The sequence below is a fragment of the Lissotriton helveticus genome, chromosome 11, assembly GCF_964261635.1.
Source record: "Lissotriton helveticus chromosome 11, aLisHel1.1, whole genome shotgun sequence".
Classification (NCBI taxonomy): domain Eukaryota; kingdom Metazoa; phylum Chordata; class Amphibia; order Caudata; family Salamandridae; genus Lissotriton; species Lissotriton helveticus.
The window spans coordinates 1,004,780,380-1,004,798,538 of record NC_136072.1 but is presented as its reverse complement, the minus strand read 5'-3'; the positions used below and the strand labels follow the sequence as shown (position 1 = coordinate 1,004,798,538).

At 51.6% G+C, this 18,159-nt stretch overlaps 1 protein-coding gene across 10 annotated transcripts in view; it reads left to right on the top strand.

Moving 5' to 3' along the window:
* ACACB (acetyl-CoA carboxylase beta) overlaps positions 1-18,159 on the top strand; it is a 2,338,068-nt gene that overhangs the window by 1,029,660 nt on the left and 1,290,249 nt on the right. For all 10 annotated transcript variants that reach the window (XM_078667379.1, XM_078667377.1, XM_078667383.1 and 7 more), the window contains 2 exons: positions 8,114-8,227; positions 8,689-8,802. In XM_078667379.1, coding sequence (XP_078523505.1) covers positions 8,114-8,227; positions 8,689-8,802 — 228 coding nt within the window. The remainder of the gene's footprint in view (positions 1-8,113; positions 8,228-8,688; positions 8,803-18,159) is intronic.

Here is an 18,159-nt window from a genome sequence, read left to right as displayed (position 1 = left end):
CTGGGCATAAAGGCTTGTTACTCCTTGGCGCCCACCCTACCAGGGCGACGGCAGCCACTACTGCTCTGGGACGAAGAGTTTCCTTGCAGGGCATCTGTCAGGCAGCTACGTGGGCTTCGTGCACACTTTTACCAAGCACAACTGTCTGGACAGCCAAGTCCGGAGAGACAGCTTCTTTGGCCGTTCGGTTATCCAGGACTTTCTGTGTGATCTTGGTTTGCAGACCCACCACCGGGGTTGGTATTGCTGGGGTATCTATTCTAAGGTAAGGAATCTATCACTACGGGTTTCTTTCAGATGCACAAGTTACTTACCTTCGGTAACAATATAGCTGTAAGAAACATTAGTAGTGATAGATTCTTTACCACCCCATCCATCCTCCCCGTTCTGCAAACTGATTTCTAGGGTTAACGTCATCCCTTTCAGGACCCTAGATTCATTGCACCAGTGGTCAGTTTCTTGCATTGCTGTGCGTTCCTGGCGCAGAAAGTCATGTACAGAACTGACATCAGCGTGCATGGGCGCGTCTAAGTAGCTCCGGCGATGTCATCTCGACGCCAACGACTCACGCGGAGCTGCACGACTACGCCTACCGATGCGCAGGGGTACTGCTGACGAAAAACTTTCCGGATCCAGTCTGACGCCTGGGGGTAATTCTAAGGTAAGGTTTTTTATTGGGTGAACAGATTAGGAAAAAAAACATTAGTCATCAATGCCCCCCCTCCCCCCAATCTGACCTTGATCACATCGCTAACATGGACAATTACATGACTCTTCCCTCTCCGGTGTATACACAGCCATTTAGCCAACAACCCGTAGTTGGGCAGGCGGCATTCTCAAAGCATACATTAACAAGGGCACCAACAATGAAACCCCTCTCCTCGCTAAGGGTGCGGGCCCGCCAAGTGGCGCAGAAGCGGTCTCAGCCCTTAGTGCTTCAGCAGTGAGTCCCCCCACTCCTTAACCATCTAGTGCTCCTACACCTCCTCAGCGGTGTGAGTGTCTCCCTTGTTGGTCAAGTATATTTGGTTGAGCCCCCAGAAATTCTTAGGCCTACTAGTGGGCGACAGCAGCTCACTGTCATTCTCAGACTGTGTGCAACAATATATCATATCGTGCGCCCAGCGTTTAGGTGTGTGGTTGGGGCCTCTCATCCAACAGCATGCCACGACCCTCCGGGCCATGAGTAGTCCCATGTCCACCAACCGCCGCGCAGCTCTGGGAATTTTTTTTCGTGTACCCCAGGAGGGCCAGTGTGGGATCAGGAGTGAGGTCAATTTCTGCAATATTGCTAATATCAACGAAAATCTTGTCCCCGAAATCCCATACGCTAGGGCATTGCCATGCGAGGTGTAGGAAATCTGCATTAGGCGCATGACACCTCTCACAGTTCGCAGTATCTCGAAGGCCATACCTAAATAGTCTAGCCGGTGTATAATACACCCTGTTAAGGAACTTAAAGTGTACCAGCCTGTGTCTGCCATTAAGGGAGAGCTTCCTGGTGTTAATACAGCAGTAGCACCACATGTCGTCGTCAATAACCATCTGCAGATCCGTCTGCCACGCTAGCCGCGCTTTTGTGTACGTGTGTTCCCTCTGCGCTTGGGACAATCTGTATAGGTTAGACAGAAGTTTTTGGGGAGAATCGGCCTTAATAACATACGTGAGTTCCGGTACTTTGGGCGGTTCCGCCATGTCTTCACCTAATAATTCAGATAGGGCGCAGCGTACCCTGTGAAACTGGAAGCGAGTCAGAAGTGGAGGAGCCTCGCCAGCGATTGCAACTTGTTCCCACGTTTTGGCCACTCCGTCGTGGAACAGATCTCCTGCTACTTTAATTTTCAGTTTTTGCAATGCGAGGATCACCCCTTTCTCTTTAAGAGGAGGTAGCCATCTAGCCCAATCTACCGGCATTACAGGGGAGTATAGCAGAGCGCCACCCTGCAGCCGTAGGAGGCTGTGCCAAGTGTGATTGGTTGCCGTGATTGAGTCCAGTACCCCAGTCCTCCGATCTGTCGGTCGGAAAATCGTGCATGGGGGCGAAAGGGGGCTGGCGAAAAGTGTCTCCATGCGCACATGAGGTATACTGCGGTCACTATGCAGCCGGGTGTGCAGATGTGCGGCCTGGGCCACTCTATAATAGAGTTCCAGGTCTGGGGCCCCGAGCCCTCCCATGGAGTAGGGCAGCGTGAGTAGTGTCCATTTGGCCCGTGGCTGTCCTCCCGCCCAGGCCAGTTTGATCATGAGCTGTTGCAGACGTTGGAAAAAGGATTTAGGTAGGACTATCGGGATAGTCATAAATAAGAAGAGCAGTCTAGGCAGCACGACCATTTTCATTATGGAAATCCGTCCCAGAAGGGAGAGTGGGAGTCTGCACCAGGCCCCTACATCATCCTCCAGCCTGCTAAAGGCTGTGCCGTAGTTGGCTCTAAATAGAACCTCAGCGTCTGTGTGTACATGCACCCCCAGGTACCTGACCGTGTCAGTAGTCCACTGCAATGGGTACTCCATTTCGATGTTCTGCGTGATAGGGGTCAAGGGGAAGGCCAATGACTTAGACCAATTGACTTTCAGGCCCGATAGGGCACCGAAGTGGACCACTTCTCTAAGCACCGAAGTGAGATTGTTGTCCGGGTCGCGGACGTATAGTAAGGTGTCCTCTTTATACATTGACACCACTTTCTTGTATGTGGGGAAACCTATGCCTTCATTCCCGTGGTATTCACGAAGGGCACAGGCTAGCGGTTCTGCCACAAGGACATACAGAAGGGGCGAGAGTGGGCACCCCTGTCCGGTGCCCCTACTGATGGAAAAGGGGTCAGTGACCAGGTCGCCAATCCGGAGCTTGGCTCGCGGTCGGTGATATAGTGCTCCTACCATCTGGAGAAATGGCTGTCCTAGGCCCATTCATTGCAGCACTAGACGCATAAATTGCCATTCTACTGAATCGAAGGCCTTTTCCATGTCAAGGAACACTGCCAGTGCCTTCCTGTCCTGCCGCACATGTTTTATCGTGCCCAGTACCGTCCGGATGTTGTACACTAAGTTTCTGCTGGGGATGAAGCCGACCTGTTCAGGCGCCACCAGTTTTGGCGCGATGAGCGCCACGCGATTAGCCAACACTTTAGCAAACAGTTTAGTGTCGACGTTTATCAGAGAGAGGGGTCTGTACGAGCTACACTCGTCGCGTGGTTTGCCTGGTTTCAGTATCGTGACCAGTAGAGCCGCCCTCATGGATTGTGGCATACTGCCCCCCACTCAAATGTCGCCAAGAAGAGCAGATAGGTGCGGAAGCAGCTGGTCCTTGAAGGTCTTATAGAACCCCACTGTGAGGCCGTCCGCGCCCGGTGCGCTGCCAGACCTCATACTGGAAAGAGCCTCTACAATTTCGTCCTTTTCTATGGGGAGCATAAGGAATTCCCTGTGCGCATTCGTCAATGTGGGTATGTCAATGTGGTCTAGATAATCAGTAATATCGTCCGCAAGGTCTCCACTTTTGGATGTATATAGCTCAGTATAGTGGGCCCTAAAGACTTCTGCTATGTCAGCCTCTTCAGTGATCACCTCACCATCCACAGTCTTCAGCTCGGAGATGCGTTGTCGCCCTCTCTTCCCACCTATGATTCTGGCTAATACTGCGCTGGGTCTTTCCCCCTCCCCATAAGTCCTAGCCGTTGCGTATTTCCTCATATGTTTAACTTCCCTGTCTGCTTCTTCATGATATGCAGCAAGTAGTGTCTTAATCTCCTCACTTATCGTACTGTCCGCTTGCCCACTTTGTCTCCCCTCTAGGGCAGCGAGCTGTCGTTCTAGGTCCGCCAATCTCTGTCTGATGGATTTGAGTACTCTAGAGTGTTTGGACATTACCACGCCCCTTATGTATACCTTGAATGCTTCCCAGACCACTTGGAAACTGTCTACAGAGCCCACATTTGTCTCAAAGTATACGTCAATAGCTTCTGCAAGCTCTCCCCTGAACACCAGGTCCAGAAGAGAATAGGGTGGGAATCTCCACGTGAAGGGTGGAATGGTCTTTCCTGGGATGCGCAACTCCAAGAGCACTGGTGAGTGGTCAGATAAGGTTCTAGGCAGTACCTTGCAGTTCCTGATCTGTCCTAGCCTGGAAGTGGGTGCCAGCCAGTAGTCTCTTCTGGTATGAATCTCGTGATAAGCGGAGTAGTGTGTGTATCCCCCCTGCTCCGGATTTCGGGACCGCCATACATCTGTCAGGTCCAAACTTGTAATTACACTCCTCCGTTCCAAGGCAGCTGCCAAGGGCCTGCGTGGAGGGCCAACCGACCTGTCTAAAGCAGGATCTAGAGTCAGGTTGAGGTCTCCGCCCCATAGGAGGCAGTCAGTGTCATATTGCTTAGCAATGGGCACCAGGGCACGGTAAAATTCCGGAGAGTCATAGTTGGGGCCATATGTATTAATGATCACAAACTCCAGACCAGGTCCAGTACACCTGGATATGACAAATCTACCCTCAGCGTCTGCTCTTAGACTGTGTAAAGTGAGTTTCGATTTCGGATTCACCCACGTTAGCACGCCCCTGGCGTGCGAAGTGAAGCCTGCCGCTGCAATGTTACCCTCTAGGCCCCTGCTGCGGAGCATAGTACTGGACATTGGCAGATGGGTCTCCTGAAGTAGGGCTATATCTATGTGTTGTCGCTGCAAGTAACTAATGACCTTTCTGACTTTCCGGTGGTCATTCAGGCCACGAACATTCCATGTGAGGGCCCTAAGCTTGGGAGCATGCTCCGTGGAATTCTCGGCAGTTATTACAGCCATTAGGAGAAATCGCATGAGCCCTAAGAGGAATCGTCACGTTTGCGTCCATTACTTGTATAATGTCAAAAGTCAGATACAACGTCTACCCTACGTCTCCAGTCACATTGTCTGCCAGCCTACTACTAACCATCCCACTGGGCTAACATAATATATGACACATACATCAGAGTAATCTCACCCACGGACAGGTCCATCTCGTCATCAGTCCTACGTCGGAGGAGCTCTGCCAGCCACCGACCAGAAAACAAAGTGGGTGTCAACCTCAATATCAGTCCAGGACACGGTACAGTCTGCGTGAATTGAGTACCCTGGGCGTTCAAGGGCACAACATTTCAGTCTTTCTCCTCCAACTGGCTCTGATTTTCTTCTCCTTCCATATGACTGTTGGTATCTCTGCGGTGTTCTCTAGACCATCCCTTCAAGGCCTGCTGCAGTGCTTTAGTGTGCGTGCCCCTGCCGATTGACTCTCAATTTTGCGGGGTACAACATGGCATAATCTAGTCCCAGTTCTCGGAGCTGGCTCTTAAACGGGGCAAAGTGCCTGCGCGCCTCCTATACTTTCCCTGTAAAATCAGGATATAGGGAGATTTCGGAGCCCTCAAACTGCAACTTCTTATCTCTGGCCAGTCGGAGGGCCACATCCCTGTCTCTATAATTTAAGAGCTTGGTGATGATGGGTCGTGGCGGGGCTCCCGGGCGAGGGCGAGGGCCAAGCGAGTGGTGTGCGCGCTCCACTATAAACATTTGTGAAAAGACGTTCTCTCCCAGCAACGTGACAAGGAGTTTCTCAACGAACAGTTCTATGGAGCCCGTTTGCATCGTCTCTGGAACTCCTGTGATGCGTAGGTTGGAGCGTCGTGAACGGGCCTCCAAATCTTCAGTCTTCTCCTGGAGCGTTTGCATGAGTTTCCCTATTTTCTTATTATCGACGTCCAGTCCCGTTTGAGCCTCCTCGACCTCTGTGAGGCGTCGTTCAGACATGTCCAACCGCTCCGCGTGCTTGTCTACACGCTCCGCCATGCGATCCATCCAATAAGTTAGGGCGTCTATTTTAGTGCCAATCGAGGCCATGCTGTCCTGTAGGCCCTTCTCCATCGCCAGGAGCATAGTTTTGATGTCAGAATAGTCAGTATTTCCTACGCAGCTCGCCGAGCTTGCATGGTCTGCCTCCTGAGCTTCGGGTGGTCTGTTGCGACAATTCTCAAAAGGGAGTTTGCTCTGAGTCTTGTCTCCCTTCCCCGGCTGCCAGTCGCGCAAACCTTTCGTAATGGCCGCCGTGAAATTCGGCGCCTATCAGGTTAGGCCTACACTTGGGGACTCTGCTGTATAGATCACCAGGTTGCAGGTTGCCAGCTCACTGCTGGCAAACTTCTAGGTCCGCCAAAGATGTGTGGCCTCCCCGTGCACTGGCTGGTGGCAGAGCCCGCCCAGGGCGTCGGGCCTTAACAGCGTCTCTGCCGTCTCGGCCCTCCGTTGGCGCACTTCCCTACCAGGCCGTCTCCAGCATCAGATCACCGAGATCTATCCCCCGGGCTCGCAGGTGAATAGCTGGGGGCTGATGGCCTACCAGAGCGCACGTTGTGTTCGAGTTCTGGCCCCGTGTGGGCTCCAGCCCACCAAGCGCGCCAAGCGGGGACCCCAAGATTCCGTAACTCACTGTGCGTAGTGTAGATAGCGACTAACTGCCCAGGAATATTGATATTGGCATAGTGGGCCAGTGTCCATATCGATCCAGGAAATCAGCTTTGCGCCACTGCAAACCCCTTTTCATCGGACCCTCCCGGGCGGATAGCGCTGCGTGTGGAAGACCTTCAATCGTCCATGTGTCTTTTCCCCTTCTGCGGAACGTCGCTGGGTGTCGGGTGCACGCGAGGTCGCGGTCTCGCGGCCTCACAGGTTCGTCTTCGCCGCCGGCTCGCGTAGCTGGTCTTTAGTGCTCCGAGCCGGTTCCTGTTGCACACCGGAGCGTTGTAGGTGCCTGCTGGTGTTCTTTATGACTCATACTTTGCAGCCGGTGTAGGATATTAATGAATAATGTTGGGCAGCGGCGCGGAGCTCAGGGATCACGCGTACGCCATCGTTGCCGGCAAGCTCCGCCCCCAGGAATTCATCACTACTAATGTTTCTTACAGATATATCGTTACCGAAGGTAAGTAACTTGTGCATTGGTCACTAATAATAATATTCGATTAATCGACACCGCAGTATCAGATCACGAAACTGTGCTGGGGTGCAAGGGAGAAATTACAGAGAATCAGAATTAGAGCAATTAAAAAAAGAGAACCGCAAGACATTGGCTAAATCTCTGAATTCTACCACTCTTTATATTATTTTTGCTATTAGCAGTAGTGTAATCAATATCTTTTCCGGGCACTCTTTTTCCAGGTTTTCCTGATTATATCTCTCAACAGAGGTTAAAGTTAAAATTGAGGGGGCAGCCCCTATAAAACCCTCATCCTAGGGAATCAAATATTATTGTGGTCATTGCCAAACCTTTACTGGTTAATATACATGAATGGTCTTTACTACTGAATGTAAGAATACTAGTATCTTCTCTTTGCAGTTAGACACACTCGGCACAATCACAACTTCTTCTTAATCAAAACTGTAATAGATGGAGCTAGTTTGACACAGGCCCCACTTAAGTTTGTTTTCCCAATCCATCTGGTAATGCTATATTCGCCTGCAATGGTCTGAAGTTTCATCTGCGACCATTGGAATGGTAGATTCATCAAAAGTAGCATGATGCCTGGATGATGGGTGTCAGCGCGGTGTACCCCAAATAATGTTTTTCAAGTGCGCTGCTAGTGATCAGATTCAACAAATGTTAAGTTTGTCATCTACAAAAGCTGCAGAATGGACCAGGCCACTAGATGTGTTGGGAAAAGACGACATTCCATTGCATTCCTCACAATTGGCAGATGCACTGATTTGTAAGTGCTGTGCCTCATTCAATCCCAGAATGTTAACTGGTTGCGCAATACATTGTTGAAAGTACGTCACTTTTCAAGTTTGTCTTGTTTCTGACCACACCCTAGTTCTTAGTAATTGTACTCCTTTTTGGAATTACTTGCTACAGCTTCTATATTTCATTAATGTGTTCTCTTACGATTTTCTTTTCTGCCTGATAAATACATCATGATAGTTGAAAAGTGTACCACAAAAACAAAAAATAAAATACATTAAAATGTTTTAAGTAAAAGATTTTGCAACTGAAACTTCAGGCTATTTGGCTATACTTTCCACTGTACAGTAAAGCCATGAAACTAGTGGCACACAATGAATGTCATTTACTGGTAACCATTTTTATTTTCCCCTCCAGGATCAGTTGTGTGGCCGCGACCCCACCCTTACTGATGAACTGATGACCATTCTCAATGAGCTGACACAGTTGAGTAAAACTGAACACTCGAAAGTGGCTTTGAGAGCAAGACAGGTGAGTTGTATTTTGTAGATTATATATTCAATACTGGTCTTATATACATCTGTTCTTGTTTCATTGACTTAGACATAGCTTCTTGGCAATAGTTACGTTTTTGCTGTTTCTGCCTAGCTTTCAGTTAATTTCAGAACATCTTTGTGTAAGCATAACAATCTAATTTTTGTGTTTGAACACCAACCCCAGGCTTGAATCCTTGTTATGACAGAACTAACCTGCGTCAATGCAACACAGCTTTTTAAATATTGCACCTCACTAGCAAGTCTATTCTTAATGTCTAGATTGTTATAGCCTAGAATTTGTTTGTTTCATTTTCCCTAGATTTGAGGCATGCCTGAATGAATACGCATTTGTTTGGAGTTCTTTAAGGATTACTACACAGTGTTTGTAAAGCATGCGTCAGTTTATGTACTGAAAATTGTCTCATGATTTCACAAAAGTATTTTCTTTATTTTTAGGTCCTAATTGCATCACATCTTCCTTCATATGAACTGCGACATAATCAAGTTGAATCCATATTTCTTTCTGCCATTGACATGTATGGCCATCAGTTCTGTCCTGAAAACCTCAAGGTTGGGAACTTCTTTAAATGGAAAATGTTTTTTTAGTTTTTTTATTCCGAAACCGAAACGAAATACAGGCTCTGCATACCATGTAGCAATCACATAATAAATTGCAGTTCTGTGCATCACAAATCTCAGGCATTTCAAACAGTCCCATCAGTATATCTTGACACCCATATTTGACGCTTTTACGGGCCATCATTATAGTACTTGCATCTGAAAGAAACAGGTTAGTATTAGATTCCTCACCTTAGAATATCCCCAGGCGTCAGACTGGATCTGGAAATATTTGCGTAGCAGTACCCTTGCGCATCGGTAGGCGTCGTCTGCGGCTCCGCGTCCGTCGTCTGCGTCGTGGGCGATGACGTCGTCGGAGTACTTAGACGCCGCCTCCGCGTGCTGACATCAGTTCTTCTTTTTTCCACGCTAGCAGCGCAGATCCGGAAAAAGTGGTACCTTAGTCATTTTTTGACTAAAACTTTTACGATTCTTTTTGATCATTCTTTCGAGTCTTCGACTCCGAACGTTGCCGGTAGGGATGCCACGTTTTAAGCCTTGTGAGGATTGTGACCGACTGATGTCGGTCACAGACCCTCACCGTCGGTGTCTCCCCTGTCTCGGCATCGATCATGACGACAAGACCTGCTCCAACTGCCGGGCCCTGACTTCGAAAGCTAGGCGGGAGCGGTCCCGCAAGCGACTCGAGCTCCGGCAGTCGGCCCCGTGCCGTGAAAGGTCCCGGTCCGGACGAAGGTCGAGGGACCCGGTCGCGGGAGCACAGCCATCATAGCTCCGGGAGTCGACATCACTCCTCAGGGTCGAAGTCGTCAGGTAAGCACAAGAAGTCGAAGAGACGTCATCGCACTTCCGACTCCCCCCGATGCTCGCGCGACGCGGCCGGGGGTTCGGGTGACACCGCCCACACGGCTCCGTCGGAGTCGCGGGCGTCGCGTCCGTCCCCACACCCTCCGGTCCCTGGGCCACACGGGACGCCGGAGGAGATCGAACGTTTCCTCATGGCCATGAGGTCTCCCACTCCTCCGACGGGCTCCGCGGCGCCTTAGGGCCCAGCGGACCCGTCTGGGGGCCCTATCGGATCGGGGTCTTCTGTCCCGACGCCGTCGGGTGCTTCGGCCCCGACGCCGCCGGCACCTTCGGGCTCGGCGCCGCAGGGCCCCACTGGATCCGCTTCTGGATCCGTGTCGTCGCCGGTTGACCTAACGACCTCACCGGTACCGGTCACTCAGGTGTCACCTCCGGCGCCGTCTTCGGGCGGCGCCGTCCCCGATGCCTCCCTCGATCCGGTTCCGGCGGACCCTCTGACACAGGAGGACTGGACAGGTGGACTTGGGGATGCCAGTGTTCAGGACACCTCGCCAGACCCTGGTTTTGTCTCACCTCCTACCGTGGCTACGGAGGAGGGGGCAACCTACAGTGTGGTGCTGACACGGGCGGCCAAGGCCTTGGGCCTTGAACTCCCCGTCGCGGTCGTGAGGACTAACCTCCTCACTGAGGTCCTTAAACCGCAGTCAAGCTCGGCTGAGCCTCTGCTGCCATTTAATGAGGCCTTGACCGACGTTCTTTTGGGCACTTGGTACAGGCCCGCTACAGGTTCGCCTGTAGATAGGAACGTGGCCAGACGCCACCGCCCGGCCCCTGGCGACCATTGTTTCCTGATAACCCACCCCACCCCTGAGAGCCTGGTGATCCAGGCCTCCAATTCCCAGACCGCATTTCCGTCGGCTCCGCCTGACAGGAAATCTAAGAGGTATGAGCAATACGGCAAAAAGGTATTCTCCTCCCTGAGTCTGGGACTGCGGTCTTCCAACACCGCATGCCTCTTGGGCCGCTACACCCACTCTCTGTGGGATACGGTCGTGGACGTGCTGCCAGAATGTCCGTTGGAGGTACGGGCTAAACTCGGCCAGGTCCTTGTAGAAGGCAGAGATGCGGCACGGTATTCTATCCGGTGTGGGCTGGATACCACCGACTCACTGGGCAGAGCGATGGCAACGACGGTGGCGATTCGTCGCCTCGCCTGTTAGAGGTCCGCCAACTTCTCGGCCTATGTCCAGAATACACTCATGGACATGCCGCTTGATGGCCGTCGCCTTTTTGGCGACAAGGCAGACCATGCGCTTGAGCGCTTTAAGGACTCCAGGGCTACGGCCAGGTCCTTGGGCCTCTCGGCCCCGCGCCAGCAAATGGGTGCCTTTCGCTCCTTTCGTGGCCAAGGAAGGGGCGTCCCCACACGTGCTGCCAGCCACGCACCGCAGGGTAATATCCAACGCGGTGGCGGCCGTGGAAACCGCCGTGGTGGCGGTAGGGGGCAACGGCGAGGTCAGTCCACACCTTCCCCCGCAGCATCCGCCTCAAAACCCTCCTAGTCCGTGCTTTCAGGCCCATGTGACGCCAGTGGGGGGGGGGGCAGGGTTCACCATCACCTCATACACTGGCACACTGTCACATCGGACAAGTAGATGCTGCAAATCATCCGAAGGGGCTACCCCTTCCCCTTCGAGGCGACCCCTCCAGCCAAGCCACCGCAATACCACCGCGTATCGGGGGATCATTTGCGACTTCTGCAGGAGGAAGTTACGGCCCTCTTGGCCAAGGGGGCCATCGAGCGCGTTCCTGGGCCAGAAGTAGGGTGTGGTTGCTACTCCCACTACTTTCTGGTACCCAAGAAGGGCAAAGGGGACCTACGCCCTATCTTGGATCTACGGAACGTCAACGGCTTCCTCTGGAAGGAGAGGTTCAAAATGCTGACACTGGCTCAGGTCTTGGCTGCCCTGGACCCAGGAGACTGGATGGTAGCGTTGGACGAGCAGGACGCTTATTTCCACATCCCCGTCCTGCCGGCCCACGGGTGCTACCTGCGGTTCACGGTTGGCCACGAGCACTTTCAGTTTACCGTGCTCCCCTTCGGCCTTACCTGCGCCCCACGGGTGTTCACAAAGGTGATGGCGGTGGTCGCAGCTCATCTGCGCAAGTTAGGGGTTTCAGTCTTCCCCTACCTCGACGACTGGTTGTTGAAGGCGGGCTCGTCCCAGACAGTCGTCAGCCACCTCCAGATGACGGCAGACCTCCTGCACCAGCTGGGGTTTTCCATCAATGTGCCGAAGTCACACCTGTGCCCCTCTCAGAAGCTCCTCTTCATCGGAGCGGTTCTCGACTCGGCGCAGTTTCGGGTTTATCCTCCCGAACAGCTGGGTCCGGGATATTCAGGCTCTGATTCCACTCTTTTGGCCTTTATCCCGGGTTTCGGTCAGGTTGACGCTGCGGCTTCTGGGGCTGATGGCCTCCTGCATCCTTCTGGTGCATCACGCCCGGTGGCGGATGCGGGCTCTGCAGTGGTACCTGAAGTTTCAGTGGGCCCAGCATCAGGGCAACCTGTCCGACCATGTCCTGATCTCGGAGGGCACTGCGAGACAGCTACAGTGGTGGCTCACGGACCGCGATTGGGTCAGCGGCAGATCCCTCTCCCTTCCCCAACTGGAGCACGTAGTTGTGACGGACGCGTCCCTCCAGGGCTGGGGAGACCACATGGGAGAGGCTGAGATCAGAGGCCTCTGGTCTCTGGCGGAGTCCCGGCTCCATATCAACCTTTTGGAGCTGCGGGCGACTTGTCTAGCACTGAAGGCATTCCTCCCCTCTGTCCGGGGGAGTGTAGTGCAAGTGTTCACGGACAACAACACCGCCATGTGGTACTGCAACAAACAGGGCGGGGTGGGGTCGTGGACCCTTTGCCCGGAGGCTCTGCGCCAGTGGCTGGAACATCAGGGCGTGACCCTGGTGGTTCAACACCTGGCAGGTTCTCTGAACGCCAGGGCGGACGTACTCAGCCGTCGGTGCATGATGGATCACGAATGGCGACTGAACTCGGACTTGGCGCAAGGCCTCTTTCAGCAGTGGGGAGAGCCTTGGTTAGATCTATTCGCCACCGAAGAGAACGCGCAATGTCATCAGTTCTGCGCGTTGGAATTTCCAAGGCGGCACTCGCTCGGCGACGCTTTTCGTCGCGAGTGGAGTTGCGGTCTGTTGTACGCCTTTCCGCCTATACCACTTCTGCCCAGAGTGCTGAAGAAGATCAAACGCGACCGGGCCCAAGTCATCCTTGTGGCTCCGGACTGGGCATGAAGGTACTGGTATCCCGAGCGACTCAGTATGTCAGTCGATCCCCCGGTTCGTCTGCCTCTTCAGGAGGACCTTCTGTCGCAGCAGCAGGGGATGGTCCTCCACCCGAACCTGTCCAGTCTCCACCTCCATGCTTGGAGATTGAGCGGCGACAGTTGAGGCCATTTGACTGGCCTCCTGAAGTCTGTAATGTCATTCTCGATACAGAAAAGGGGGTGGTGATGAACAGAGTGTCTGAATTAAGCAGACCACTCTTACCCAGTCCAAAGATCAGGGCTTGATCCATCACCGTTATTTATCTCACTGCCCCATCCCAGCTCAGAACCTGGCTATATGCAAATTAGTCTGTCCCTGGCCCAGTGCATCATGGGAACAGGGCAGACCAAACTACAAAGCCAATTCTTCACCAGAAAGGAGACAAGCTACCGGGGACCGGTTTCTGGCATTTCAGCCTCTTCGGCCCGGCTTGCTTGAATCCTGATGGAGCAGTGAGAAAGGGACTCATGTCTGAGTATACCCTGCCACACCTATAGTGGCCAAAAACGATACAGAAAAGGGGGTAAATTGTAAATTATTTTGTCCACCCTAAGCGTGGAAGGGTATACTCAGATGTGAGTCCCTTGCTCATTGCACCATCAGGATTCAAGCAAGCCGGGCCGAAGACGCCTGAAATGGCAGAAACCGGTCCCCGGAAGCTTGTTTCCTTCCCAGTGTAAGAATTGGCTTTTGTAGTCTGGTCTGCCCTGTTCCCATGATGCACTGGGCCAGGGACAGACTAATTTGCATACAGCCAGGTTCTGAAACTGGGATGGTGCAATGAGCTAAAAAACGGTGTTGGATCTAGCCCTGATCTCTTGACTGGGTGAGAGTACTCTGCTTAATTCAGAGACTCTGTCCATCACCACCCCTTGTTGTAAATTATTTTGTCCACCCTAAGCGTGGAAGGGTATACTCAGATGTGAGTCCCTTGCTCATTGCACCATCAGGATTCAAGCAAGCCGGGCCGGAGACGCCTGAAATGGCAGAAACCGGTCCCCGGAAGCTTGTTTCCTTCCCAGTGTAAGAATTGGCTTTTGTAGTCTGGTCTGCCCTGTTCCCATGATGCACTGGGCCAGGGACAGACTAATTTGCATACAGCCAGGTTCTGAAACTGGGATGGTGCAATGAGCTAAAAAACGGTGTTGGATCTAGCCCTGATCTCTTGACTGGGTGAGAGTACTCTGCTTAATTCAGAGACTCTGTCCATCACCACCCCTTGTTGTAAATTATTTTGTCCACCCTAAGCGTGGAAGGGTATACTCAGATGTGAGTCCCTTGCTCATTGCACCATCAGGATTCAAGCAAGCCGGGCCGAAGACGCCTGAAATGGCAGAAACCGGTCCCCGGAAGCTTGTTTCCTTCCCAGTGTAAGAATTGGCTTTTGTAGTCTGGTCTGCCCTGTTCCCATGATGCACTGGGCCAGGGACAGACTAATTTGCATACAGCCAGGTTCTGAAACTGGGATGGTGCAATGAGCTAAAAAACGGTGTTGGATCTAGCCCTGATCTCTTGACTGGGTGAGAGTACTCTGCTTAATTCAGAGACTCTGTCCATCACCACCCCTTGTTGTAAATTATTTTGTCCACCCTAAGCGTGGAAGGGTATACTCAGATGTGAGTCCCTTGCTCATTGCACCATCAGGATTCAAGCAAGCCGGGCCGAAGACGCCTGAAATGGCAGAAACCGGTCCCCGGAAGCTTGTTTCCTTCCCAGTGTAAGAATTGGCTTTTGTAGTCTGGTCTGCCCTGTTCCCATGATGCACTGGGCCAGGGACAGACTAATTTGCATACAGCCAGGTTCTGAAACTGGGATGGTGCAATGAGCTAAAAAACGGTGTTGGATCTAGCCCTGATCTCTTGACTGGGTGAGAGTACTCTGCTTAATTCAGAGACTCTGTCCATCACCACCCCTTGTTGTAAATTATGTAATGTCATTCTGGCAGTCAGGCGTCCCTCCACAAAATCGGTATACGCCTGTAGGTGGAATACATTTGTGGCATGGTGCACAGCAAAGGCTGTGGATCCACTTTCTGCCCCTCTTTCTGAGGTTCTTCTCTTCCTTCTTTCTCTTGCCCAGCAGGGCTCTGCTCTGGGCACTATCAAGGGCTACCTTTCTGCACTTTCAGCCTTTCTAAGGCTGCCTGATCAACCTTCTTTGTTCAAGTCCCCCATTGTAACTCGTTTTCTGAAGGGCATCACACACATGTTCCCCCCTGTTCCATTTGTGATGCCTCCGTGGGACTTGAACCTGGTTCTTACCTTTCTGATGTGAGCTCCTTTTGAACAACTTCACAACTGTCCTCTCCGCCTTCTTACTTTGAAGACTGCTTTCCTGGTTGCCATCACTGCTGCCAGGAGAGTGAGTGAGCTCCAGGCTCTTTCATCCAAACCCCCTTTCCTTTCTGTCCATCCGGACAAGGTTGTGTTGCGGACTAGGCCATCTTTCCTGCCCAAGGTTGTCTCGGCCTTCCATATCGGGCAGTCTATAACCTTGCCCACCTTCTTTCTGCCACCGCATCCCTCTAAAGGGGAAGAGCGGCTCCACCGTCTGGACCCAAAACGTGCGCTTTCATTCTACCTGGATCGCACACGCCAGTTCCGGGTGAATGACCAACTCTTTGTTGGTTACGTGGGCGCTAAGAAGGGACGGGCGGTGCACAAGAGAACCATCTCTCTGTGGGTAGTCCTGCGTCCTGGAGGAAGGAGCCTCCTGTTGGGCTGAGAGCCCATTCCACTCCGGCCACGGCGGCTAGCACTGCCCTGGGCCGGGGAGTCCCCCTGCAGGACATCTGTCAGGCAGCTACGTTGGCATCGCTGCACACTTTTGCAAGACACTACTGCCTAGACAGCCAAGTCCGGAGGGATGGCTTCTTTGGCCGTTCTGTCCTCCAGGACTTTCTGGTGTGATTATTGGTTCGCAGATCCACCACCGGGGTTGGTATTGCTGGGGTATCTATTCTAAGGTGAGGAATCTAATACTAACCTGTTTCTTTCAGATGAACAAGTTACTTACCTTCGGTAACTATATATCTGTAAGAAACAGTAGTTCGTATTAGATTCCTTACCGCCCCACCCATCCTCCCCATTCTGCAAACTGATATCTAGGGTTAAGGTCATCCCCTTTCAGGGCCCTAGTTTCAATGGCACCAGTGTTGGTTTTTAACATGGCTCTGCGTTTCTGGCGCGGAAAAGCTGTGTCTAAGAAATGACGTCAGCACGCAGAGGCGGCGTCTAAGCACTCCGACGACGTCATCACGGCGCCCACGACGGACGCGGAGCCGCAGACGACGCCTACCGACGCGCAAGGGTACTGCTACGCAAAAAATTCCGGATCCAGTCTGACGCCTGGGGATATTCTAAGGTGAGGAATCTAATACTAACTACTGTTTCTTACAGATATATTGTTACCGAAGGTAAGTAACTTGTTCATCACTACCCTTCTGCCTTTTGACCCCCTAACCCTCCCCCTTCGGCTCTGTTCCCTGTACGCCTGCCAGGCCCCCCAGACCTTTTCCCAATTGCTTAGGACAGCCTCTCGCTGTATGTACCACATATTCTGCCCTATGGGACCAAACCAAATCCGTGCGAATAGTTGGACCTGAACGGCCACGTCCCGGGGGGGACTTTTCTGAAATCAGACCGAAACCTTCCGTGTATACTCGATAGAGCCCCGAGACGCCAGAAGCGAGGAGGCCAATCTATGCTGATTATTTATTAGCCATGAAAATTGTGTAATTGAGAGACGTGAATCTGACTTATGAAATTACATTTAGTGGGTCGGTCTATGCATTCATTTCTACAACGTGAAATCATGCACGTGTAGCTGTTTTTCTGCCTTCCCCGTCTTTGGTTTTTTGAAAACCACCAGTTGTTTTTTGTTTGTGTGTATCCTTCAAGAGCTAAGTGCCTCCATTAAGAAAATCGTAAACCCAGCAAAACGCCGCCCTTAGAAGTTTACGAGATAGCGTTTTTGCACCACTCAGAACTGAGAGTGGCCACCTCCTTGACATATTGCCCCCTCCAATCCCCATCGTTTACATGCCCTGACGAAGGTGCGGCCGTAGATCGGGCCTGGCACTGAAACGCGCGTCGGCGTGGTGATCTTTTGTCCTGCTATTACCATCTTGATTCCCCAGCCAGTTGCTGAGAGGATTCCGCAGGACAACCTCAGTATATTATTACATCATGTGTACTGAGGCTTTTATGTTATGTTAACTGGTGTGATTGATGGAATGTGTGGCAAGCCTAGTGGAATGATTCTGTGATGATGAATGAAAGATGAGTGGGTATTTTGGGGTTGTTGTATTGTAAACTTCTTGTATTGTGTTGAAATTTTTGTGATTTGTATATCTTTTGAATGATGTTTTGTCTTATTTATTGAATAACATTGATATCCTTACAAATGAAAATAAAATGATATATTTTTTCAAATGATGTGTGAAGAATTAAAATGTGGTGGCTGTGAGAAGTTGGCCTAATATGCAGTGCTCACTATTCTAGTGATCACTATGTATCAGTCCAAACAACCCTTATTGATGATTGGTTGTAAGTCAACCTTATAGACCAGCTATCCTAGTAGCATGGATACGAGCAGTCTAAGGCTAAGACTCTAGAGGGCGTGTTAAGCCAGCTGTTTTACCATCACATTACCCCTTGAACACCAAGTGAAAGGACACCACACAAGTTGTTATCAAAAATAAAGTATATTTATTTATAACAGGACTACCCTGGCTCCTTATGAGACAGGGAGCTAAGCACACAACAAAACTCTTAAAGAATTACTGAAAGTCGCACAATTTACACAAATGCCCGAGGGGCACGAAAAACCATATACACAAGAAGTGGAATGCGAAGTTACTAGCAGGTAAGTAATACTTTTCTAGACTGTAGAAACGCTAGGCCTACAATGCTGAACCCTTGGATTAGAAGCAGGAGGCCTAGGGACGCCGTGTGCAGACGGGGAACTCTCACGCGTAATGCGGGAACAAGTCTATAGATACTAGCAATCACAAAGTTACTGTTCTCGGGCGAACCCGACTAGGTGGGTCGAAAACGAGAGTGGATCCGAACACTTAGGGTGTTGGACTATGCTGGAGCACCGGAGTACTCAGTTTACCTAGCCCAGGGGCTGCGGCTGCATAGGGTTCAAGTTGCAGGCGGCCAGTGAAGAAGTTCGTGGTGATCCAAGCCT